Source organism: Vespula pensylvanica, chromosome 17 (genome assembly GCF_014466175.1).
Source record: "Vespula pensylvanica isolate Volc-1 chromosome 17, ASM1446617v1, whole genome shotgun sequence".
In the NCBI taxonomy this organism is placed as follows: Eukaryota; Metazoa; Arthropoda; class Insecta; order Hymenoptera; family Vespidae; genus Vespula; species Vespula pensylvanica.
Genome location: NC_057701.1, coordinates 73,177 through 97,679, shown reverse-complemented (window position 1 = coordinate 97,679; position 24,503 = coordinate 73,177). Strand labels below are relative to the sequence as shown.

At 45.3% G+C, this 24,503-nt stretch overlaps 4 protein-coding genes across 5 annotated transcripts; 2 read left to right on the top strand and 2 right to left on the bottom strand.

Annotated features, from left to right (window-relative positions):
- The first annotated feature begins 7,176 nt into the window (after positions 1-7,176).
- Positions 7,177-12,504, top strand: LOC122635109 (tribbles homolog 2). The gene is made up of 3 exons (XM_043824927.1): positions 7,177-8,183; positions 9,874-10,175; positions 11,785-12,504. The coding sequence occupies exons 1-3, from the start codon at positions 7,659-7,661 to the stop codon at positions 12,350-12,352; spliced, it is 1,395 nt and encodes a 464-aa protein (XP_043680862.1). The 5' UTR covers positions 7,177-7,658; the 3' UTR covers positions 12,353-12,504.
- A 1,816-nt stretch (positions 12,505-14,320) lies between these two features.
- On the top strand, positions 14,321-18,204 carry LOC122635108 (SH3 domain-containing protein 19-like). Of its 2 annotated transcripts, none has more exons than XM_043824924.1 (6): positions 14,321-14,551; positions 15,068-15,146; positions 15,502-15,634; positions 15,710-16,483; positions 16,582-16,845; positions 16,941-18,204. In XM_043824924.1, exons 1-6 carry the CDS (start codon positions 14,530-14,532, stop codon positions 17,070-17,072), a joined length of 1,404 nt encoding a protein of 467 aa, XP_043680859.1. In that variant the 5' UTR covers positions 14,321-14,529; the 3' UTR covers positions 17,073-18,204. The 2 variants fall into 2 exon arrangements, with proteins under 2 accessions (XP_043680859.1, XP_043680860.1); XM_043824925.1 differs by having other exon boundaries at positions 14,322-14,653.
- A 136-nt stretch (positions 18,205-18,340) lies between these two features.
- Positions 18,341-20,840, bottom strand: LOC122635134. Its single transcript, XM_043824969.1, has 7 exons — positions 20,813-20,840; positions 20,523-20,765; positions 20,265-20,437; positions 19,964-20,180; positions 19,693-19,875; positions 19,433-19,616; positions 18,341-19,321 (listed from the first exon to the last, which is right to left on the bottom strand). The coding sequence occupies exons 1-7, from the start codon at positions 20,838-20,840 to the stop codon at positions 19,003-19,005; spliced, it is 1,347 nt and encodes a 448-aa protein (XP_043680904.1). The 3' UTR covers positions 18,341-19,002.
- Positions 20,841-20,961: 121 nt separating this feature from the next.
- Positions 20,962-24,146, bottom strand: LOC122635114 (cysteine-rich hydrophobic domain-containing protein 2). The gene is made up of 4 exons (XM_043824936.1): positions 23,881-24,146; positions 23,484-23,694; positions 23,264-23,380; positions 20,962-23,186 (listed from the first exon to the last, which is right to left on the bottom strand). The coding sequence occupies exons 1-4, from the start codon at positions 23,997-23,999 to the stop codon at positions 23,136-23,138; spliced, it is 498 nt and encodes a 165-aa protein (XP_043680871.1). The 5' UTR covers positions 24,000-24,146; the 3' UTR covers positions 20,962-23,135.
- Positions 24,147-24,503: the final 357 nt, after the last annotated feature.

The window sequence follows — 24,503 nt, the reverse complement described above, 5'->3', positions numbered from 1 at the left end:
CCGTAATCTCCGCATCCTTGAATACTTTTATCCTCGCGAGAAATAAAGTTTCCTCTTTAATATTTATCGGACAAGGTCGAGCACGGAACGGGCTCTTTTTATCGGGTCTCGTGGTTCCTCGAGTAAGAAAAGTCGGGTTATTATATGGTTTCTCGAATGTGTCTGGGTTGCGTCTACTCGTCCGTGTACACCCACGCATACGTAGGAACGCGTACGCGGCGGAGCAGGGGGCAGGCTGAAAAAGAAAAAAGCAAAAAGAAAGAAAGAAAAAAAAGCAACAGAAAGTTGACCAATATCCGGCAAGAGCGACGACGAACGCGTTTGGAAATTCGAAGGCCTGCCTCTCCTCTCTCGGCTTGGCACGATCCGGTGCTCGAACGCCACGCAATCGACCGTATCTCTTTGGACACGCGTCGTCGTGCGTGCGTGCGCGCACAACTCTCGTGTATCGCGCCTTCCATTGGCGTAGGCTCTTTGATCTTTCCTCTCGAGATCGAAGCGAAAGCAAGCTATCTTTCGCGGATCGCGATGACACCGAAAGAAGATAACGAGGGTTTCTCGTCGGTGTAATAGCTCTTGCGAAGCGTCGAATTATTTACGAGGGCAGTTCTGCCTTCTCGCCATTGCGATTCCAGCCGCAAGCGACCGACGTTGCTCGGCTCACCGTCGATTCTTCCAACGAATCTCTCTCCCCTCATCCTCTCTCTCTCTCTCTCTCTCTCCCCCCCCCCCCCCCCCCCCCCCCGCCCGCCCCGCGTATAACCGTTCGACAAGAAATAAGAACGTGAAATTCTTCTAATCGTAAGTCTTGCATTTCGTTCACGTAATTGCCAAGCGTCCGCATGCTTTCGCACGATAGCGCGTGCCTCCCGCGCTCTTTAAGAAACGTTAAGGTAGGCCAAGGGCGCTCGTCGATTCTCTTCTTTTTCTTTCTTTCCTCTCCGACGAATTTAACCACAGGGAGGGCTTATAAATAAATCGAACGAATAAAGCGACGCTTTATTTCGAGAGAAAAGAAAAAACCCCGTGAGTCCTGTTGCAACGATTACTCGGTGTCATTCCGATAACAAAGGAACGAACGAATCGATATTTTCTATCGGTAATGGCGCGTCTCCGTAAATTCCCTCTTAAACCGTTTCAATTTCCTCGCATCCGCGACGTGCCGCGTGTCAACCGATCCACGTACGCGTTATCGCGAACAGGGACGACTCTCGGATCTTTCAGACCCTTCCTGTGTACGAAAAGCAACAATTTGGCCGAGCAATCGCGAAAATTATTCGATTCGATAGATATCAAAAATCTCGAAAAATTGAATTTGTCGGACGTTTCGTTGGGTTACATCAAAGCGAGCCGAAATTTCGAGACGAAGCGTCGCTCCGCTCGGTTTCGTACGATCACCTGTTTAAATAATATTTTAAACGGATGCAGATCGAAAACGATCCATTTTTTCTTCGTTTCTTCTTTTCTTTTTTTTTTCTTCGTCGAAGTTGAGCATCGAGCGATAAGCAAGCATGACACAGACGTCCGAGACGTCGTAAGCGACGAGTCTCGCAATTTCGAGTAATTACGAGCAATGCTTTCGATTTCTTTTGTAATACGTACTCGCTCTCGTTGGTCGTCGTTAGTCATTTTAATCGTCGACGACTACTCGATCGCCACGGTACCGTCGGACTATTTGGCAACTTCTCGACAAATTTTCGACATAAACGCTAAAACAAAGGTTGTACCTTTAGATACGTACCTATACTAGTATTAATTACGTACGATAAAATCGATCCAAAAGTCAATCGGACGATCTCCGCGTTATTCGCGCCGCGTTGTTTCCTTACTACTTCCTACAGTGCGACGAGCGAAGAAAGCGTTATTCAATGGCCAGCAACGTAAGGGATAAGAAGAGGATCTGGAAGAGTAGAAAGCGTCCGGATAACGAAGTCGAAGGTAGCGATATTTTTAGGAAAAAGGAAAGGTCTTTTTTTCCGTCGTACGAGTAAGGGGTAAAGGAGTCGCGACGGAGGCAACGACAAGTGGTTAGTTTTCGAAGAACGATATCGGCCAAAAATTTTATCAATTCCCTCGATCCGACGTGGCTCGAAGAGAGTCCGTGAGAAAGGAACGATATAACGAAATAGTTTCGACCGGCGGAGGGAGAAAAAGAACGAGGTGCCGGTACTGTACAACCGAGAGCGCGCGCCTGCGCGTTCCGTCTCCTCCTCGGCGAGGCGGAGGAGGAAGGGAAGGGAAGGGCGCGCCGAAGGTGGTTCGAACGAGGAGCCGAGCGCAGTCGTTGGGTGCACGATGGCGCGGTCGGTCGGTCTTCGTTCTTCGTATTCCTTTTGTCGCCGTCGTTTCTGAGCGGTGAGTCGGCCCAAAGCGTTGGACCGTCTCCGTGGTACGCGACGTTTTCACGCCGACCACGGCCCTAACACCTCTCCATCTTTCTCCCTTCGTCCTCCGGGTATCGCGGAAAAGCCGGCATCTTTTGACACACCGATCGGAGAGTCGTTCGACGACACGGTCGACCTCGTTATCGTCGTCGTCGTCGTCGTCGTCGTCGTCGTCGTCGAAAGCAGCTCGACAAGGAGAACGAGAATAAGAGGAAGAAGAATTTGCGCTAGCATCGTGGAGAAACGAGTTTCGCCATTTCTCTCTCTCTCTCTCTCTCTCTCTCTCCCTCTCTCCCTACCTCTCTCTCTCCGTAGTGTTTCTCTTTTACCGATCGATCCACCACCACATCAGCAGGCGGTTTCGTACATCGACAACGTCTTTTGGGAGGAAATTATAATCCGAGGGCATTCCGCATTCTCCGTTCAGGAACGTACGGCGACGAAACGAAAACAACTTCGAAGGTAAATCTTGAAATCGATCCTTTGTATCGTCCTTCGGATCGTCCGTTGTTACTTTTATTAATAATTTGTTCCATAAACGCGTTTCTCCTCGACGAGAAGGAAAAGGGAGCGAGGAATTAGCGTGTTCGAGTGCGAGTTCGGTGCAAAGTGCAGTGATTACCGGATCGATGCCCGACCTTCGCGTTCTTCCATCTATTTACGTTTACGAGCTCTTCCTTCTATCTCTCTCTCTCTCTCTCTCTTTTTCCCTTCCCCCTTCTGTCTTTCCTTCGCCGATTAGATTTCGTTCGTTCGGATCATGCGCGAGATGCGTTTCTCGAAAATATCTCAATTAATCGGAGTGAAAACGCGCGGGCGATACAGAGGACGCTCTTTGTTGTGTTTCGTCGAGCTTTAATGGCCGCCGATGGTCGTGACGGTTTCTCGCTAGCACAAATTCAGCCGACGACGTACGTTTGGAAAATGAAATTACGATTCTTGCCGATATCATCGACGAGCGTTCCCAACGCGTCGTTCTCGCGTTCTCGTTTTCGCCAAAGAAAGAAAAGAAGGAAGGAAGGAAGGAAGGAAGGAAGGAAGGATGGATGGATGGATGGATGGATGGATGGATGGATGGATGGAAGGCAGGAAGGAAGGAAGGAAGGGAAGAGGAAACGATTCGGTATTTCCTTTCTCGATCGATCAACACGCCGGGATTCACTGGTGTCGTACAGCTTACTCGTTTACAGTTTCTTCGTGACGTAACGAATGCCAACGCTTACGTAGTAAAACTCTTCTCGTTCCTACGGACGCATAATCTATACGCCAATCAACGTAATCGACCGAGTAATTTTTTAGAGTGACTCGAACGAGCTTGAAATCGAAATACCATTTCTTTATCTTTCCACGAAGAGACATCGATCGAAAAAGAAGACGAGCCCCGTCGGATATCTCGATCTCTTTCGACCCCGTTTGCGACGCATACGCGTGTACTCGTATCGAGATAAATACGAGACGGCCGATAGGAGTATTATTCGCGACGATCGAAAGGAGCAAAAGTGCTTCGAGTTGGCAGCCGTTGACGTAAACTCGGTCGCGTCTTCTCCTATCCTCGTTCTTTCGAGCGGAAAGAGACGATATAGTTGGATGCAGTCGGTTCTTTGGTCGGTCGTTCGAAAAAGTACACGCATGCGCCACGCACGTTCGAATCGGAGAGCGCGAGAGAGAATCACGCTCGAGGCGTGATTCATCGGGTGGGTATTCGTGGTCGTCGTTATGCGTTAAAAAGAAGGAGACGATAACGAAGCCCTGGAATAGGAACGCGATTTGTCGATTTTTCGTTCGGTCGTTCGAGTTTCCATTTCCGAGGGAATCGCCTTTCTTCTTCGAGGGGTCGACGATCTCTCTCGCCTTATCCCGGCGGATCCGACTCTCTTCTTCTCCCTTTTTCCGACGAATTCATTTTCATCGTTTCTTCGAACGGGAGAACAACGCCGTTGGCAAATTTAAAGTTCGACCTCCCGAGATCGAGAGCCGAACTGTATTAGGCAATTTCTTTCGCGAGATTGCGTCATGCGTTCGCGCGCTATTAATGCGAGTGCCAGGCTGGCGATATCGGGCCGACGGCGACGGCGACGGCGACGATATTTCCCTCTCTTTCATTGTCAGTCGCCATTACGACCTTACCGAAGGATATCTGCCGATATCCGCTCTCAAAAAGATCGAACGAATAAGAGGAAGAAGGAAGAAGCCGTCGATCTCTTTCGTCTCGCTCCGATACACGCTCGTTCGCCTCTATATTTATCGATTCCTTAGGAACGATCTACTTTCCATAAATAGACGAATTATCGCGTCGTTGTCGAGAAAGATCGACGCGTTTTCTTTTCGAATGCTTACCTAACACGGAGCGATCGTGGACGCGTTAAACCGAGCAACCAATGTGTCTCCAAGTTTTTCCGGTTCGAAGATCTCGAGAAGAGAATTCATTGTCAAGAATCGTTTCGGTAAAAAGTATCCAACGAGTTACGGTTTACGAATTGCGCAAAGAAGAAAGAGCCGATCTCGTGTCCCGTAGGAGAGCAGGAAATTCGAGACGAAGTAGCGATCGTTGCCCCGATAGAACGCATGGAATAGTCTTAGATTCCTCGACGTTCTCAAAGTTCTCGACGTTCTTATTCTTGCGTCATCGTTGGACGATACGACTACTACGCGATCGACTTTCCGCGATGTTTGCCAGGTGGAATGCGTTACGGGTAGGTTTTACGCGTATGCACGTATGCGCGCCACGCCTCGTTCTTGCAACTTCTTTCATCGCGATTATTTTCCTATCGTTCGTTCCTATCGTTAATTCGAAAGAACTAAAACGAGAAGGATAGACCGTAAATCATTGATAAAACCGATTCTCGTGGATGTTTTTCCACGTAATCGCTCGTAACTCTCTCTCTCTCTCTCCCCCTCTCCTTCTTCGAGGATAACGAAACGCATGCGCGAAGCAGAAGAAAATTAAAAGACTATCGAGAGGAGGGAACATCAATGATTTGCATGCGACGTAAATACTTTTCTTCCTCGATAAGCCCGCGCGCGGGTGAGAAAATAATTGAGCGGATCTGAGATTTTAATTGGAGATGGAATTTGGATCTGTACGTAGGACTACTCGTCGTGTTCGTTTCGAACATTTATTCGATCGGGTTTCATAAAAACCGCATTCGTTATTTCCCAATTGTTTATATATCTCCGAATCGTTTGCTCTTACTCTTCGCGTTGCAACATATCCATGTAAAAGTAATAAGAAGAAAGGTCAGAAAACGTAATCGTCTCGAAGAAAGAAAGAGAAGTATTTCGTAAAAGCTCGCTCGCGAGTTTCATAAGATCTCGAGAGAGGAGGATGTTGACGCGAGTCGCGTTATCGCGAAAAGGGGCGAAGACGATTCGTTTGCACGGCCCTGATCTCTGGAGCGACTCTGGTTTTGCGCAAGTGTACGCGCGACTATCGCAACTTTGTCGTCGTCGTCGTCGTCGTCGTCGACGACGTCGTCTCTCCTTTTCGTAACTTTCGAAGAAAACACCTTTCCGCGTCGACGAAAGATCGATAGAAAAGTAAGAAAAATAATCGGATCGGAATCCTTGCTTCGAATTCCGCGGCACGGACGGAAGCGAATAGCGCGCTCGACCTTCGGAAGAATCGAATGGCGTCGTTCGAGCGAGGAAGGAGAATCGAGTCTCCTTTTCCTTTTCGCGTGCGTAATCGAAGAAACCGAATCGCGAGCGTCGTCGTCGCACGAGCCTCGATACCGGAAGTCGAAATCGATCTTATCATTTTTCTATATCCTTTTCTCGAAATCCGACCGAATCCGGCCTACGTGCTTTATTAGAAACGTGTACCGACGACAAAGCGAATTTATCCGTTCGAAAAGAACTCTTGGTCTGCGTGGCCTACGACGCTACGACGTACGTTCGATGCAATAACTCCCGAAAAAGTCATCCTACGAAAAAGGATCCGCGAGGAAAAGCGAAGAAAACGAGGGAGGTAATGATCGTTCGAGTTTGTCAGGGAAAAGAGGGGTGGGTGGGGGGGGAGGATCGAGGACGGCGCAACGACCGCGTAGAACCGATATCCCTGACCTTAACGAGACCCCCTTCTCTCGGTAGGAATTGCGCACAAGGCAGGACGAATGTCGAAACCGTCGTCGCTTTTGAAACTGTCCGTGAATCACTCGAGTAGGACGCTACTCGACGACGAACGGAACTCGCTTTCGACGTCTTTTCTCGTCCGAACCGATGGACGCTGGATTCTTCCGAAAGTCGAATACACCTGATCGTTTTCGTCCGTTCGATGCGTTCGACGCGCAAGAAAGAAAATATCGATTTGCGCTCTTCCTCTACCTCTCTTTCTACGTGAAAACTCTTAAAAATTTATTATCGCTCGATGACTAATCGTTCTCTTCTTATCCGTCCCTTCCGTTGGAAACTTTTGGCGAATTAGTTTTCACTATTCATACGTATTTCTCGCGTAGCATATAACGTAATCGCGAGCGAGAACGCGCTTTGCCGTTGAACGTAAAAGCGAGCAAACGCGTCCTCGGTGGCGAGGATCGTCGAACGTGCGACTGATCGAAGGATGCCCTTTTTGTTTCACAGGCCTTACCTTCGAGAAAGCGACCGACTACGGACGAGATAACCAAGTAACTCGTTCTCTCCACGAAGATCTCACTCCGTCCAAGGACCCAACCGGGATACACGCAAGGCACCGTAACGACGACCGCGTGGGTCCGAGCACAATCGACGTACACCTATACGTGTATTCCTACCTTCTTTTACACTTACACGCATACGCGTTAACGCATGTACGCGCGCACAAGCACGCGCTTGTACGTACGTATACACGCATGAAAGTGGACGCGTGCATACGTAGATCGCGTACCTACACGAATGTATAAATGTACATACATTATCTACGCGACGTACCTCGAAGAAACTAGAGCTTAACGGTATTAACATTAGTTGTCGTTTAACAAACGCGTACGTTCGATAAAGACTCTCCTATACCGTATAACAATAACGGTCGCGCACCGTGCCAACTCGGAAAAGTTTCGCCGCTTCCGCGTTCGGCGTTCGACGAGTTAAAAGTGTGTTCAAGAGGATTAATCCGATAAACGATACGCTTTTCTTTCCCTTCGACGACAATACTCGGGCCAAGCTCGAAGAAGAAAACTCGCGGATCTCTTACCGAGCGAGCGAAGAAAGAAGGAAACGAAAAGGAAGGAAATTTTTTGGGGAGAGGGGTGTACGCGCGAGTAGCGGAGAGAAATCGTTAAATACGGGATAGCCAACAATATGAGAGTAGCGGCCACGAGGCAGCATCCTCTGCATCCTCTACAGACGACACGTATTTCCAACAATGGAAAGTTCCTGGTCAATACGAATAATCAAGAGGTGCAACCTCCGCAGCATCGGCAGCAGCAGCAGCAGCAGCAGCAGCAGCAGCAACAGCTGTTGCTGCAGCAACAATCGCAAATATCTCAGCACCACCATCGCCATCATCATCATCATCGTTATAGGCAGCATCCGTATCAGCAACATCATCAACGACAACAAGCGGCAGCGGCTGCGTTGGCTGCGGCGGCGGCGGCGGCGACGGCGGCGGCGGCGGCGGCAGCAGCAGCAGCGGCGAACGGCGACGAGAATACGACCGCGGTCGTTCCGCTCGTCGGATTCTCGAGCTGCGAGCCAACGGCACGGAACGTCGAGCATCACGGACCAACCATTCTCGGGGATAGATTCGTTCTTCTTGGTCCGGCGGAAGGCAGTGCCCTTTACAGATGCGTCGACGTACAAACCGGTCAACAGCTTGTCGCCAAGGTCGGTCATCTTGCGACTTTCCTTCAAATATTCTACTCGCGTTCCGCCGAACGACGATCCTCTTTAACGAGCTTCGCTCTGCGTTGTTATTTCCTTTATTTCCTTTTGCTAAAAAAGCCTAGACCAAAGTACCACGGAGAATACGATACGAGAGCGGAGATTAACGAGGTTCTCACGGTTAGAAAGTAACGCGCCTGGCCTACGGTAGAAACGCTTGGCGACTCTCTCAAGAGAGATAGATGGATAGATGGATAGATAGATCGAGAGAGAGAGAGAGAGAGAGAGAGAGCCATTGACCGGGTCTTTGCGTTCCAGGAAAGCGGACCTCGAACGTTCCTACGTAAAGTTTCTATCTTCAGTTACTCTTTTTTAGATTTCTTTCTTTTATTGTCGATGACGTTAATCGATAGCTTGCACGCGATAGACGTCGCGTAAGAGCGTTTCCTGTTGTCGAATCTCGAGTTTCTCACCTTAGTAATCGATTTTTACCATCTTACTTCAGTATCGATTTTACGAATATTTTTGTTTCATATTTATATTTTTCTTGATAACGCTACTCCGTATAAAATAATCTCCGTAGAATAATTTAACGCCGCTTATCTTTTCGAAATAATAACGTAATCTTTCATCTACCGTAAAAATAGACCTTTGTGATAACGAGAGAAAAAAAACGACGCTTCGCTCGTTTCGCGAAAACAGCAAGGGCCACTGTTCTCGTTTCCGCCTCGTTTACGATTTCCCGAGCTCGCGGAGAACTCGTCGAGCGCGATCTCCGTCGTAGAGAGACCGAGCTAAGAAGACGTCGTTTCGAAATCTCTTCTCGTCGAATCGATCGGAACGCGTTTCGAGGGGTATTAAAATTAATCGTATTGAAATCAATGTTTTCCCATTGATATCGGTGAAACGCGTGAAAGAAAAGTTCGGACGTAACGTTTAAAAGTTGAACGAACTCGAGGGTGTGTTACGCGTATAGGTACACGTATCTACTTATAAAAGACGGCAAAGTTGCATTCTAGCGCGAGTGCGAGTTATATGCGAGAGAGGAGAACGGTAACGTGCGGCGGTCTAAAGGCTCTCGAGAAGGCTTCGCACTTACTTACGTAGCCTCGCGGTCTCTCGGCGGTTGCTCCGCGTTTCCATTAACATTTTACAATCGCCGAGCGTTATACAATGAGTCGCTTACATCATCATCGATCCGCGAACAAATACAAGGCTGCACCTTGCCTCGTCGACGTCGACGTCGGACCCTAACCCGTTGCTCGTAATCGCTACTAAAGCCAGGGCCGTTTGATTTAATTGACGATTACGTCGTCTCGAAAGACAACGCGACATGATTTCGCAAGCGAGCGTGTCGCCCGCTTCCTTTTTTCTTCTCTCTCTCTCTCTCTCTCTCTTCCCCATCTCTCGAGTACACAATTGGAAATTTGTCTTGGATCCTCCCTCTCCCTCCCTCTCTCCACCTATCCTCTCGACAAAATCGTCCATTTTTCACCAACGTCCGATCGGGCCAACGACGATTTCGCAAAGAACGCACCGCGCCCTTATTAAACTAATGGTAGCCGTTTGTTTCGAAAGCACGTCGGGTTGCTTGGATTTCGACACGACTGAGATGAACGGCCAAAGAAAGGCGTCGAAAAGTCACAGATAAAGCTACGCGCGTAAAACGAAATGGGTTTCGATGAAATTTCAGGCACTGAGTCAAGGCGATAAAGGATGCGAAGCCTTGCTGCAAGCACATCTTCGATTGGAAGGAACGGACGCGGCTAGTGGACTCGCTGGAATCGTCGAAGGCAGCGGTGGTCGCCGTTATCTCCTTTTGGAGGGCCATCACGGAGATTTGCACGCTTACGTTAGAGCACGCAGGAGATTGCGCGAGCCCGAAGCGAGACGACTCTTCCGGCAAGCGGCCAAGGCCGTTGCCACGTGTCACGAGTACGGCGTCGTCCTCAGGGACCTCAAACTTAGGAAGTTTGTCTTTGCCGACGAAGCCAAGTAAGCAAAATTATACCCTTCTTTCCTACCTTCTCCCATCGCGACGGATAGACTTTTTCTTCCCTTCGAACGATAACAGCAGCCACGAATTCGAATATCGACGATCAAATGCCTGTTAAAGTAAATCATATACCGTTTCTGAGAGAGAGAGAGAGAGAGAGAGAGAGAGAGAGAGAGATCGAAGCGGAGCATAAATCGATCGTAGAGCGAGAACGGGCGTGCGTGGTTGGCCAATCGCCCCTTGCACGCTCGCATTCCTCTCCTTCGCCGAGTCTATACCGGAGAGACCGAGAATGTTGCAAGGCAGAAAAGCATATTGGTTCATCGACTGGAAGAGTTTTGAAACTGGCCGGTATAATTAAGAAACGCGTTATCCGAGTCGTCCGACTGTACGCATCGCGCTACGTCCCTTCTTCTTACTTTACTTTTCCCACTAGCGTAGCAGAGAACGCCGCGAGGATAGTCCAGGGAATATGATAAATCTTTTAATTAAATGGAGCAGACGGTGGAGTACTACGCGCAACCGAGTACGTGTCACGCGCCGAGGAAGGAGATAATTTCGTCGTACGAAATTACGTACGACCGCCGACGGTAAAACCCGAGCGCGAGCCCGAATCCGTTTTACGTTTCGATTGAGAAACGCGACGAGTTCGCAAACTCGTTGCAAAGCTTATTTCCCGACTCGCTCTTTCGTCTTGGCGAAAAACGAAAAAGTAAAAAAAAAAAGTCACGCACGGCGTAGGATCGACCGTCCACGCGGGGTTCTTGAACTCTCTCGCCCGGTGAAAGTTTCGCGAAGAAAGCCATTCGAGTATTCGTTTCTCTCTCCTTCTCTTCTTCTAGTACGCCTCCGACTCGGTGACGGGAGTCGAGGCCGTTGAGCTCTTTTCAAGATCGCCTCCTCTCTTTTTTCTTATCGCGATCGGAGAAGAGTCCCTTCTTCTCTCTTCTTGAGAAAGTCGCAGGAAGGAGAGAGATTCGACGAGAACAATTCGACGAGTCGCTTAGAAAGAGGAGAGACGGTTGGCGTAACGCCGTTCGCGCTTGATATTTTCTCTTTTCTCTTGACGCGTACTCTTTTACGTACCGCGCGTACGCGTCAGCGATGTCCGACGAGGATGCACGAGATGGACGCTGCTGCTGCTCGTGGTTGGTTGGTTGGTCGGTTGGCTGGCTGGCCGGCTGGCTGGCCGGCCGCCTGGCTGGCTGGCTGGCTGGCTGGCTGGCGAGAAATCAAGGGCGACGCTCGACTAGATTCGTGTTTACCGATGACAAATGGCGTACTCGACGAAGTTATTGCGATCATAACGCGTTTACTCGGACGCCTATGGCACGAAGACGAAGACGCTTTTCCTTCGAATATCCGTAACGTGCAAAAATATAGCAATAACGCACGTAGTTGCGTCGTATCGGCTAAGAGAAAGAGGGATAGAAAGAGAATATTACGTAGGCGCGTCGTTGCACCTCGAGACTTCCGCGTTGCGCGACGTCGACGAAAGCGCTCTCCTTTCCAATTCCTTTCCTTTATTTCGCTACTTTTTATACATGGATATATAACGTTATGAAAGTTCCGAGTCGTAACGATAAATCTTTCTCCATTGATTTTCAGAACGCAGCTACGATTGGAGAGCTTGGAAGATGCGGTGATCGTGGATAAGGAGGACGACAAGTTGACCGATCGTCGAGGTTGTCCAGCTTACGTCGCGCCGGAAGTTCTCCGATCGGGAAGAGCTTATTCCGGAAAGGCAGCGGACATTTGGTCGCTCGGCGTTCTCCTCTATACGATGCTGGTCGGCCGTTATCCGTTCAACGACGCGGAACACGCTTCGCTCTTTGCGAAAATTTCGCGAGGGCAATTTGCCGTACCGGAGTGTCTCAGTCCGCGCGCAAGGTGTCTCATCCGATCCTTGTTAAGAAAGGAACCGTCGGAGAGACCGGACGCCGAGGACGTACCGCTTCATCCTTGGCTCTCGAAACCTCTCCGTCTTTCCTCGCCCTCGCCCTCGCCCTCGCCTTCGCCTTCGTCCTCCTCGTCGTCCGCGTCCTCGTCCTCGTCGTCGTCCTTTTTATCGTCCTCGTCCACCTTGTCCTACTCCTCCTCCTCTTTCCCTTCGGGGAGATCCGCTTCTCAGGACCAGATCGTACCGGAGCTCGTTAACGATCCTCGACAAGACTGACTCTTCGAAGAAGAGACGATTATTATCCTTTATTCCGCGCGTTAATAGCGCCAGCTCTACGTCTTATTTTTAAAAAGAACAATCTTTGAACTAAGGAAAGAAAGACATGCATATTATTTTGAAAAAAAAGAAATAAAAAAGAAAAAAAAGAATATATATATATATGTATGTATATACATACGTACGTACGTACGTACATAACAAAAAAGATCGCGCGAAGATCCGAGGATCGATCGTCGTCGGCGTCGGCGTCGTCTCTTTACACACAGAGGCTACCGATCCGTTCTTTACGTTGTATAATATATGTATATTTCGTGTCATCCGCGTCTTGTATTCGTCCTCGCGTACCATCTCCTTTCGCTCGTTCATCCTTTCTACGACAAGAAGCTTTCGCGTGCGACCTCTCGAATGTTAAGAACGGGAAGGAACGACGGACGACGGTTTCTCCTACGCCCGCGATACGATCGAAGCGGAAATCGACACGTATTTTCGAAGAAAGAAAAGCGCGTTCGACGTCGTCGGTAACGAAACGTCCTAGCGAAATATTTTTTACGAAAGGATCTCTGCGTCTTTCGAATCCTTTCGATCGTATCTCGTATGGCTTCTCTGCTCGTAAAAGAGATGGACGAGGACGCAAAAGTCGATTAAAACCTTAGATATTAGAGATACGTTGTCGTCGTTGCGTATCGGCTTTGCGATCTAAAAGCGCAATTCGTTAGTACGAGTTATTTCGATCGTAGTATATCGATCATAGTTCAGGGTATTCGAACGGTTTCGACGGTTCGATAAAGTTACGAAGCTTGTGCGAAAGCGACACTAATTTATTAGGAGATGAACCGAGAATCGGCTTTTTGAAAAAAGAAAAGAAGCAAAGTTCACAAAGGATCGGGGAGCGTGACGCGTGAGAGATGTACGGAGACCGATTCGACGTTTGGAAAGTACCAAGTGTTCTTCTATTTGATACCTTTAAAAAAAGAATCAATCGTTTTGTATAACGTCTCTACGAGAGTAAGGCTAAAACTAAAAAGAAAAAAAGAAAAGAAGAAAAAAAAGAAAAAAAAAAGAGAAAAGAAATAAAGGAAGGAAGAAAAAAAAACAGAAAAAACAAACTCGCTAGATCGATGAAGGCTGTCTCGTTCTCTTTTTCTCATTGATTTTCTCCAACGATACTCTCGTCGATCCACTCTCTTCGTCTTTTAAGCGCGCGTTCGTACACGTCGAAAAGAAAATTCCTCGTTTGTCATTTTAGTCAGGGTACAACGATGCGACCATAAGCACCTTCGTGAACGGTCTATATGTATATAATTTCGATCGACGAAATCCTACCGAGTTAAAGGAAGACAAACGAATAACTTTAATTAGGAAGAATAACGACGTTTCTGTACATAGGCGAAATAAAGTGATGTTTACGACACGATCGTACCTACCTAAGTTACATACCTCTTTTCGTCTTTCTTCTTATTCTTCGTTCTTCGCTCTTCGTTCCTCGACGGAACGATCGGAAAGGTCGACGATTAAATATTTACGATAGGGTCGGCTCCCGTAGAGTTACTCGAGTTTGCGTCTCGCATCGTCAAAGATACCGTTTGATAGCTTTAACGCAAATTCGAATAACGGCGCGCGTTCCTTAGTTTCAGCGAATAGACGTGTACGGTAATCCGATTGGCCGTGCACTAGGGAATTACCAAAGGAAGCAACGACCAATGCTCGACCGATGGGTGAAACAAAGGAGCAAGAGGTATCGCCGATGCCAATTTGTCTTACGTCGTAACGACTCGAAAGTCTCGAAGCGATTTCTCGTTAGTGAAACGCGATCCGTACTGTGCGCGCGTAGAAACGATTTGGATCGGGTTAGATTTGTGAAAATTACGTCCTCGTTATGTAGAATAATGCCAAGGTATTCGAACGCGCGCTTATCCAAAGCGTTTGATACGTTTTCGAAAGGAAGAAGTTTACGGACAACCGTGCGTTCGAAAAACCTTTCATTTCGATTCTTCCGTTCGTTCGAATTTATCGTCGAGCAGCCACGTTATAAATGACAATTCGTAAGATTTTGGATACTCGGGCTAAATCGAGAGAAACGGAAAAGAGAAAGGAGTTGACCAAGTTTAAGTCGAAATCGATCGTTCGAACCCGCCACGAGCTCGAGAAACCGTCGTCAGCGCGTCGAGCGAAAAATGGCCGCGAACGTGAGAACAGGTGAGTCGTGATTCCGTCCTCGCTGCGTCGTTTTTTCAACCTCTTTACGACTCTTTCTATCGTTCGACGAGTGCTCCGTTAAAAGAGGCGTACACGGATAAGGTGAGCGATAAGAAGTTTGTCGCAATCAAGTTCGATAAGACGTCGATCGATCTCGAGTTCGTGCTTCCAGTTGCCGTTTGGTCGCGTGCACACACGCGTGCGTGCGTATACGTCAAAAGCATCGTTTGCGCGCGATACGTCGGAGGGATCGGGCCTACGGGCGAACACGTCTCCTGTGAGATATGTACGTACGTACGTGCGCACACGCAATCGACTCTTGCGCGAATAGTGGGCGTACGATCGTCCGTATAAATCGAGCCGCGAGTGCGAATCGGTCGTTTGTTCTCTCTCTCTCTCTCTCTCTCTCTCTGCCCATCGTCGGTGAGATCGGTGTCAGGCGGTACACAAGTCGCGCGTCGACGAGGTTTTATCTCGTTTCACGTTGGTGTCACTTCCTTCTGCGTTTATTTACAGAGATGCGGATTCCTACGCGTACCGCCCCTCGTCCACCTGTCAATTCTCTTGCACAAAGAAGCAACGTCTGGGGTAGCACGTAAGTTCGATGCGTCAGCCTTTTCCTTTTACTCCCCCTTGAACATTTTCATAGAGACGCAAATCTTCTAACGTAGACGCTATGTTTACGTAAAGGCATTCGGTCGAGCGTACAGCGCACAGGCATGTTGCAATCGCTTCGCTTGGAGGAATCTTTGCTGCCGCGTTGCGATTGCATTGCCAAATATAAATCGTTGCCGATTATGGCGTGATATCGTTCTATAACTTTCTCCTATCTTACAATTCTCTTCGATTCGATTCTTTTTTCCTCGCGGCAGCGCGTAGGAAAAGGATATATATATATTATAGGATAGTCCTAATAACAGCGTTCATCCTTTATGTTACATTTTTACCAGAAACGATATCTTTGCTACGAGCCTGACCAGCCAACCCGTGCAGAAGAAGAAACCGCCGCCTCGTCCGCCTCCTCCCAAGTTCAATCAGTGCCATACGCGGAGGGATCAGAGGGATCCGAAATCCAAGAAACCTGTAAGCCAAGCCGTTGACTCTCTTACCGGCCTATACGTCGTTCGTTTCATCCTCTTTTATGTGTTTTTCTCGCAGACCCGACCCACGGAGCTTCTGACGAATTTCTTTGCGTGGAAAGCGGCCAAGCAAGAGCACTCCAATACGTCTCGTTCCACGTTCAATTTATCCCACATCCCGCTGCAGTCTTCCAACACCAATGGAGCTCTGTCTTTGATCGATCTCAGTCCGCCTGGCTCTCCGACGTTCACCACTCGTTCTAGCAGCGACGGCGTCAGCATAGATAGTTTCGGTAGCGATGGCAACTCCAATCCCTCCGTCTTTACAAGCAGCGGGAATACGTCCCAAACGGAAAGTGCCTTCGAAGACGATTTTGACTTTTTTGGCATGTCCAACAAGAAATTTCCAAGCAACGATCCGTGGCAAATGAAGCCGATGTCGGATCCATTCGGACCGATAGAGGAAAGAAATGCCGGTGCGCTCGAGGACGTCAGGCAAATTGGAGATACCTCCTTTTTCGCCTTCAACGATAATTCTACGGGGAAGCAAGTGCCTTTTGGACAAACGAGTTCTAAAGTGATTCATTCCGTACCGACGATAATACGTCCGAAACCGCCTAAACCACCGGCGCCGAAGATATTGAAAAAACAGTTGGAGCAAAAGATGAGCCCGTCGAGCAGCGTACAAAGACCCGTAAGACCTCTCAGCGAACCGATATCCGTCGACTCCTCGTATCCCGCGAACGACGCATGGGGCGACGATCTTAAGGACGAGCCTTCGCCTCCGATGCCAACGATCCCACCGCCGGCACCACCCTCGGAATACCTTGTACGATCGAAAAACGAATTTGAGGTATGGAACGATGCGGTCTACCCGTTCTACGAGACCCGTACAATCGTCCTATTATCCTTGCCTTTTGGACGGCTCAGAGAAAAATGATTCGTTTTCAGGAAAGTTCCAATGCACCCTACGGTATTGCGCTCTATGATTTTCCGGTGACGCATTCGGACGATTTGCCCTTGAAGGAAGGCGACGTTGTCACCCTGATAAGAGTTGTCAACGACGATTGGATGGAAGGGAGGATTGGAAATCGACAAGGAATATTTCCCATTAATTTTCTCGACGTAAAAGTCCCATTGCCTGGATTACAGGACAACGTCGTCGTTGCCTTGTATCCTTTCAAAGGAGAGGCCATGGAAGATTTAACGTTTGAGGTGAGTTACCAGATATAACATCACCCATTTCTTTTTCTTGTATGTGTGCGTGTCTCTATCTGTGACATAAATATTGATTATGATCGTACTCGAAGGAAGGAGCCAAAATTAAAGTTTTATCAAGACTATCGGACGACTGGTTGTACGGCGAATACAAAGGTAGAAAAGGTCAGTTTCCAACTAATTATGTGAATAGAATTCCATACAGTATTTCACGTTCAACATAATCATCGTTTTACGAGAGATTTTGGCCCTTAGGATATAACAAATACTTTGATATTGCAAACATTTTCTATTTATCAAGGGAGTTGATATCTCGAAACGAATAGCGATTTAGGCGTGTCGATGAATAAATCATTTTAATACGAAATTTCGAATAAATCTATACGGCGAAAGGATGTAAATTTTTATAAGATTTTACTCGAGTGAAAGAAGACTGAATCGTACACGACGCACCCATAAAAACGATTGTGAGAAAATATCGCCTTGAATCAAAACCATATTCCAAGTAAATATATTTCTTTGGAAGGTCGTTTTTAGTCTTATAATGGAAAATATCTTTCTGCCTTGTAATATATCGATCGAAAGCGTATCGCAGAATATTTTTAATAACGTCTTTACATTCGCGCGAATGTTTGCAATATATATCGAATTGTAATTTTTTCTTCTTCTCTTTTTCTTCTTTCCTCGTTTTTATCACGATTCGTATTTGTACGATCGAACGAAAAGAGATACATTCTATTATTTATATACTTTGCGATTGAAAGTTAAAAACTGTCAACTGCATGGCGTTGTAACATATCTTGTTATAAATTATTTTCCATAAAGTATAGAAAAGTATAACGTTATAATCACTTCTTGTATTTAGCGAAACTCATTATTAGTCTTAAGGCGATCTAATGTAAGTTTCCACGTGAATATTGTTATAACGCTTAACGATTTCTACATCATGCTTATCGAGTATTTTTATCGGTACCATACGAGTTGTTGCATCCAGCGGATCTTTGATCCCGATATTGTATACCCCTCTGTGTACGAATACTATATATGAAATAATATTTACGTTTTATTTGATCAATCAAATTACTGCTTTGATAATTGATTCAACCAAGTAGGATATATATATATATATATTTCTTGTACGGTACGTTTGGTATATAAATTAGCGTAGTTTAATGTACTTTTACGTCTTTGCGAGTGTGCGTGCGTGCGTGTGCGTGTGCGTGCGTAGAGAGTGTCAAAATTGTTATTATTTATACGTGGTTAAAAAGCTTCTTGAGTTTACAAGTTTTTTGTTATATGGTTTCCACGAGTTCTGGGTATTCTCGTAAAAGTAAATGAAATGCTATTGAAATATTACATGCGTCTATTTTGTTGGTAATGAGATATGTTGTTTCCTACCGTACGATATAATTGAACTTATGAAATTTGTTTTACTTCAGTTACCAGACAAAGAGTGATATCGGTTAGGCATATACGAGTAGAATAAGCGTAGTCTATGCATTTCATGTTTTATTTATTTCGGTATATAAAACAGGAAGAATAATATTCTGAAAATAATTAATTGTAATCAACTACGTTCAAACAACAACAACGGTATATACAATGTTCGTATTATCGGACGATATGAAAATATCAATTAAAAGCACCAGCCATTAAATCATATGATGTAACGGATGCGAAATTGCCATTTTCTTTCTTTCTTTCTTCATTCTTTTTTTAGCTCTAACATAAAAAATGATGAACGTATCCAGGTTAGAAATCCATATCGGGACCAGATATTTTCTTTACGTAATTATTTACGACGAAGAGTTTAGAAATACCTTTTACGGTGTGATGTAAAATTAACGCATCTTCGACGTAATCCACAATTCGATGTTAAAAATTAAACGACGACGACGACGACGACGACGACGACTTATATTGTGATATTTTATATTGCATTCGTATAGAAATTTCTCATGTAAAAATATGATTATGATGGAAATAAATTATCCATGTCGTGAAACAATCGCTCGTACGTTGTATCACATATAACTATTATCCGAATAGGACAGATTCGAACGCGGCTGATCGTAAAGTTATCGCTTTCTCTCGTCGTGGCAGTCTTCGATCGTCGAATTTTTCGATTTTTCGATTTTTCGATGGAGAGATCGATCAAGTGATCGATGCGACGTCGTTATGTTGCGTAGTAATATTACCATTGACGGAAGATTCGTCGAACGTGACGACTTTGATAAGTAGTATACTCGGAGTTCGTATCGATTTTAATCGATCGTCGCACTTGCACCACGGAAGACAGTTGGCTGATTTTTTCGAAGTTGGTATAATTTTACATTTCTTTAATTTTCTTATCAAAACCCTCCGAAATTTTTCTCCCGTAAGACAGTATAAAAAGAAATTACACGCGAAATTCCAATGATATACGTGAAAGAATAATCCACGACACCACTTCAACAACATTTTCTCTTCTAACCTAAAACGTTGGAAATACAAACAGATTCGTACGTACGTAGATAATAGTTATACTTCTCGCGTATATAATTCGAAATTGTCGAGCACACGCTAATGTATGACGTTCTCTTACCAATTTATATATTCTTTATTTTCTTTCATATTCTTTTCTGGATATTTAATCAGTATCACGTCCCAGTAGAGCTCCAAAGTCTCGACTATTCCAAGTGGTAGTAGCAAAATTAAATATACCATCGACACTGCTAGTAAAGTTCTGCTCGTTTTATTTGTTTTATTGATCTTTTGACGGAAGCTGCCTAAGGAAAAGCGTAGACGTATGTGTACTTCCTCGAAAGAAGATTCCTTCGCGTTAGAAAAAAATCTCTTACTTACGAGTTAATTGTCTGCGAAGTGCATCCAATTTTTTCATATGTATAACCAGCAAAACATTGCCGATAAATATAAAAATCAATGGCAGCCATGTCGACAGAGCGATATAGAAATACATGGCGCTACCCCAGGGTTTGATCTTCTTTTGACAAGGTATAAATTCGAAAACGCTGTCCGTTTCATATCCTAGAATCATTCGTCGTTGCAATAATTCAATTTTCAATTGGAAGAGAAATTTCGCCGATCCGTTGAAAGATCTTGACAATTTTATTACCTCCGGAGTATAACTTTGTCAACGATATTACGAAGCTGACGCACGTCAAAGTAGTAATACTTATAATCGCAAAACGTTCAGGATTACTATTGCGAGCTCCAAATGGGAAAATAATTGCGATAACGCGAGCCCACGTGAGCGATACGACCAACCAAGTGGACGTGAATTGAAAAAGTTCCATAATTATGGAATTGGTGTCGCATAGAAATTGACTGTTCTGCGGATATGAGATGTACGTACAGAAAATAATATTGACTTTCTTTGAGCGAATATACACATACGTACGTGCGCGATCACTTACCATGAAAAGATCATTGACAAATGTAAAATGCGATTTCGCTATACCCACTGCATAATTAAATATTAATGCACCATTGTCGGATATAGCAAGTACCTTCAGATATAACGATAAGCTCGAGTCGCACGATACAGGCGTATTCAATATTGCAAAGGATACGGTATTTAATGTTACGCCTATACGTACACGTTATGCAGAATGTAATCACTTTTATAGAGAACAGTTTATCCCGCTGTACGAATATGAATTAGCAGCTCTTACCAATGATTATAATGAGCGGAGTCCCGTAGCTAAGCAAAAATCTTACGAATTTAACGAATGGTTGTAACGACAACCAGTAAAAGCGTGCTTCGCATGGCCATGTTATTTCCAAATCGGGCACCGTGAAATTGTACAAAAAGTCCAAAACGGTAATGTGCAAGGGACATTCGTCGTCGCTCCTAAAACAATATCGTCTTTTCTGCACAGGACATTTGTCACAGCCTCTATCATTGTACTTTCTTCCTACAAAGAGATCGAAGTAGCTTTATGGAAATTTTATTAATTCTTACCTGAAAGAATGTGCGTCGGAAGAATCATGAGTTGGCGCCGATTCCAATGGCATTAGCATCGTTAAAAACAATATTTTAATGCGCTTCAAGTTCAAAGCGAACATTTACGATCGAAAATTTAGGTGAATTACTTGAAACCAAGGCAAACGTATTTACAACGAACTTTTATTAATAACGGCTAATTCACACTTTCAGGTCGAGTGAAGAAATAATAATGAAACATTTTAAATGCAAAGATTGTTACAATGCTCGAAAAGAACGAACAAAAAATATCAGGTTTCGTACGTGCAGGATCGATCGATCGATCACACATTCTCCATCGGACACTTTATCACTATAACGAACGGCGATGATCTCCTGTTATTAGAAGCTGCAAAGGCACCTGTCGTCAATTATCATAACATCGAATTATTCTTGGTAAATATCATTTCAATGCAGATACCAGCGTGTACGATATATATGGTCGCGACGCAGAGACGGGTGTATCGCACACGCGTATAGTTGTATCAGAAGAAAAGTTTCACCGCGAGGAGACGGATGGATATATCGGAGGAGGATAGGATTATCAGAGGAGCGGAAGAGTACGCCGTTTTCGATCAAGCAGCATATAGGATACCTCGCGTATGCACCGACGAAGATGACAACGATCTATCCATAAGACTCGCCAAATATCGGACTCTTTATCGAACCTTTATTGTATCACGATATTAAATACAAATTTCAAAAAAATAGATCCAATGCAGAAAATTGTGACTAGCATTTGACAAATAGAGCATTGTTCGTTTCGTACAAGTGTGATGAAATTGTTGGTAAATGCGTATATTTAAAATGTACATTACAATTGGAAAAATATTCTTCTTTTCTTTTCATTCACAGCCACTGAATTAGCAACAAAGGTATCGTCTACGTATGCTGTATGGATTACAAGTTTCACTTTGTATTCTACCATTGTATCTCTATAGCATAATTTTTTATCGAATCGTCCTTAACAAGTCGAAACGCGTAACAGTCGCAAACCAACGACGAGTCGTCGCTCGATGAAAGAAACAAAAACAAAACTGGACAAAACAACAAGAAGAAGGAAAAAAGAAATAAAACCTGAGAGAGAGAGAGAGAGAGAGAGACACTGGGGCACATCGCTATCCAGAGAAAAAAGGTCTATCGGTATTGTTCCCGACGACGACATCGCCCGCAAAATATACGATCATGAGAAACAGCAATACGAAGAAATGACGATCGATATTTATTCTTCCAGCTTCGTGCCAACGTCGATCACAAACGACTGTTCTTATCGTAAAAATGGTCGTGTTGTTAACAAACATTTTCCACCGATGGTAAGCGATACCAAGTTAAGCGCATAAGCATATTAATTTTCTATACAACAAGAGAATTCGTTTCGTAATGGTTGGTTAAAATTGTATTTGAAATTAATTTTTGTAAGCTGTACACTGATAGCTTAAGTAATTTCTAATATCACCGCGGTAAGAAATTAACCCATACGTAAAATAAATCTATACGTATACACAGTTATATATACAATTTACGCCCAACGCGTAATCCGATACATTTTGCAATTATAGAAAACCATCTATAGAGTCATTTTCACTTTTTACATGATATCCTAAAATTTAATACGTTCGTTGTACCGATCGAGATTAATTTCTTACCTGAGAATTGAAATACTAATTAGCCAATATAGATCGTACTACTAGATATATTGGTAGGTAAAAGTAGATTGGAAATTCGAAATAACAGCGCTTGGACGCTATACCGCGATAGCGCTCGTTCCAAAGATAAGAGTGTCGCGAGCATATTTTTCCATAAATAAAAAAAAGATACCTTCCTATCTCTTCTCGACTTTTCAACGACGACGGATATCAACAAGAAAATTCTTTCATTTTGTTACGAAAGATGGGAGTGTAAATGGCTCGTATTTCGATCGTACTAAGATATATCTCAAGTCAATGGTAATAACGCACGCAGACGGAGCCCGATTTACGACAGAAATCGTCGAGTCGCATCGACGAGTTGGAATACGTTCGACCGATGGGCATCTACGTCGCATCATCGATAACGCAACGTGAATCGAGAACTAACTGCTGTTGTCCGTATACCTATTTTATTATTGTACCGTGTATTCCTACGCATAATATTTACAAAAATATGCATTCCATCGAACATCTATGGCATTACGGCGATACCTACTGCCTTTCTCCGCTCTATACCAATTGCGTATACAACGAACCTGGCTACTCGAGTGCCCGTCCTATATCCTACTCCTCGTCGATCGTACAGGTCGTATAACAGAAACTTGTACGAATCTTTAATCCGGTCTATAGATTGGTATTTTTGGAATAAATTCGATTAAAAGTACCTGCAAAGGAAATCACAAAGTCATTTAAATCGATCCGTCAATATCCGTACGCCATCCGTTTGTTGACTTTTACGTACGTATTCCATCATAGAGGAGCTATCGCATCTTTGTTTGGTCAATCGCCAATGTAATCCGAGTTTATGATACAGTCTACCGTTCTCCCATTCCAACAATTTATTGAGCAAATGTTGCGTCTGTAGAAACGTAAAAAGGATGATTATTTCATAAGACGTTAATAGAATACGACGGCACGTCGTAAGGGATAGCTTCGAGATGCGAGAAGAAAGAAAGATTTACCCTTTTGCTAAGACAAATAACCGGCCACAAGGAACATCCCAAGGTACAGCAGCAGCATACACAACCGCAGAACAACCACTTGACGTTAACTGGTAAAGTCTTTTTCAACACGCTATTTATTCTCATTACGGTGGCCTTGAATTCCTCGGGCGCTACTCTCGATACCAGGCCACTGGGAAACTCGGACTCGAAACGATTGCTTAGCCCAAACCTACGTAACAAAGTCGCAGAATTTCAATCGTTAATCGTTAACTCGGGGACGAACGCGCGTCGTGCGTGCGTACACGTTTGAACGAACGAACGTCTACACCAACACGTGCGTCTTTGTTCGAAAGATACGGTAAGGCGCGCGCGCGCGCGCGCACGCACGGACGCGCTTAGCTCGTATTCTACCTACACCGTCATATTTCCAGCGCCACGAATGATTATAGGATCAGGCACCGTCGTCACGTAATGCTCTTCCAAATTTTGTTCGTTCTCCTCTTCCTCCTCGTAAATCGCATCGAAGTCCGCCATCCCAATCGAAAAGTTCGATTTTTCCCGCTCGAAAAGTCTCGACGTATACGAATATACGATATCGCGTAGCAACGAAACGTCGAGTATTCTTCGAAAGGCAGCAAGGCGAGTCAGGATCGTCCCCTCTTGTTTTCTCTTCACGTTCGACTCGGAACTGTCTCTCTCGCGCGTTTCTTCTTCTTCTCCGTTGCTCGTGAAATCATCGTCGAGGAGACGACGAAACGACGAAGAGTCAGAGAAACAAAGCCCTCGGCCGTGCTCTCCTCGTCGATGGATTCGCTAGGCCGAACTTTGGATGAAACGCACAAGACGCTAACATCGCGTAGCGTTCGATGGAAAAACTACAACGACACGCGTCGTCGTACGAATGTACGCGTCCATACGCGCGTACGCGTCTAACGACGAATATTTTATTCCTTCTCGAGTCGGATCGATCGAAAATCTGCGCGATTATAACGGGACATGGACGAAACTAGTTTTCTCGTTACATGCACGCGCATAAAT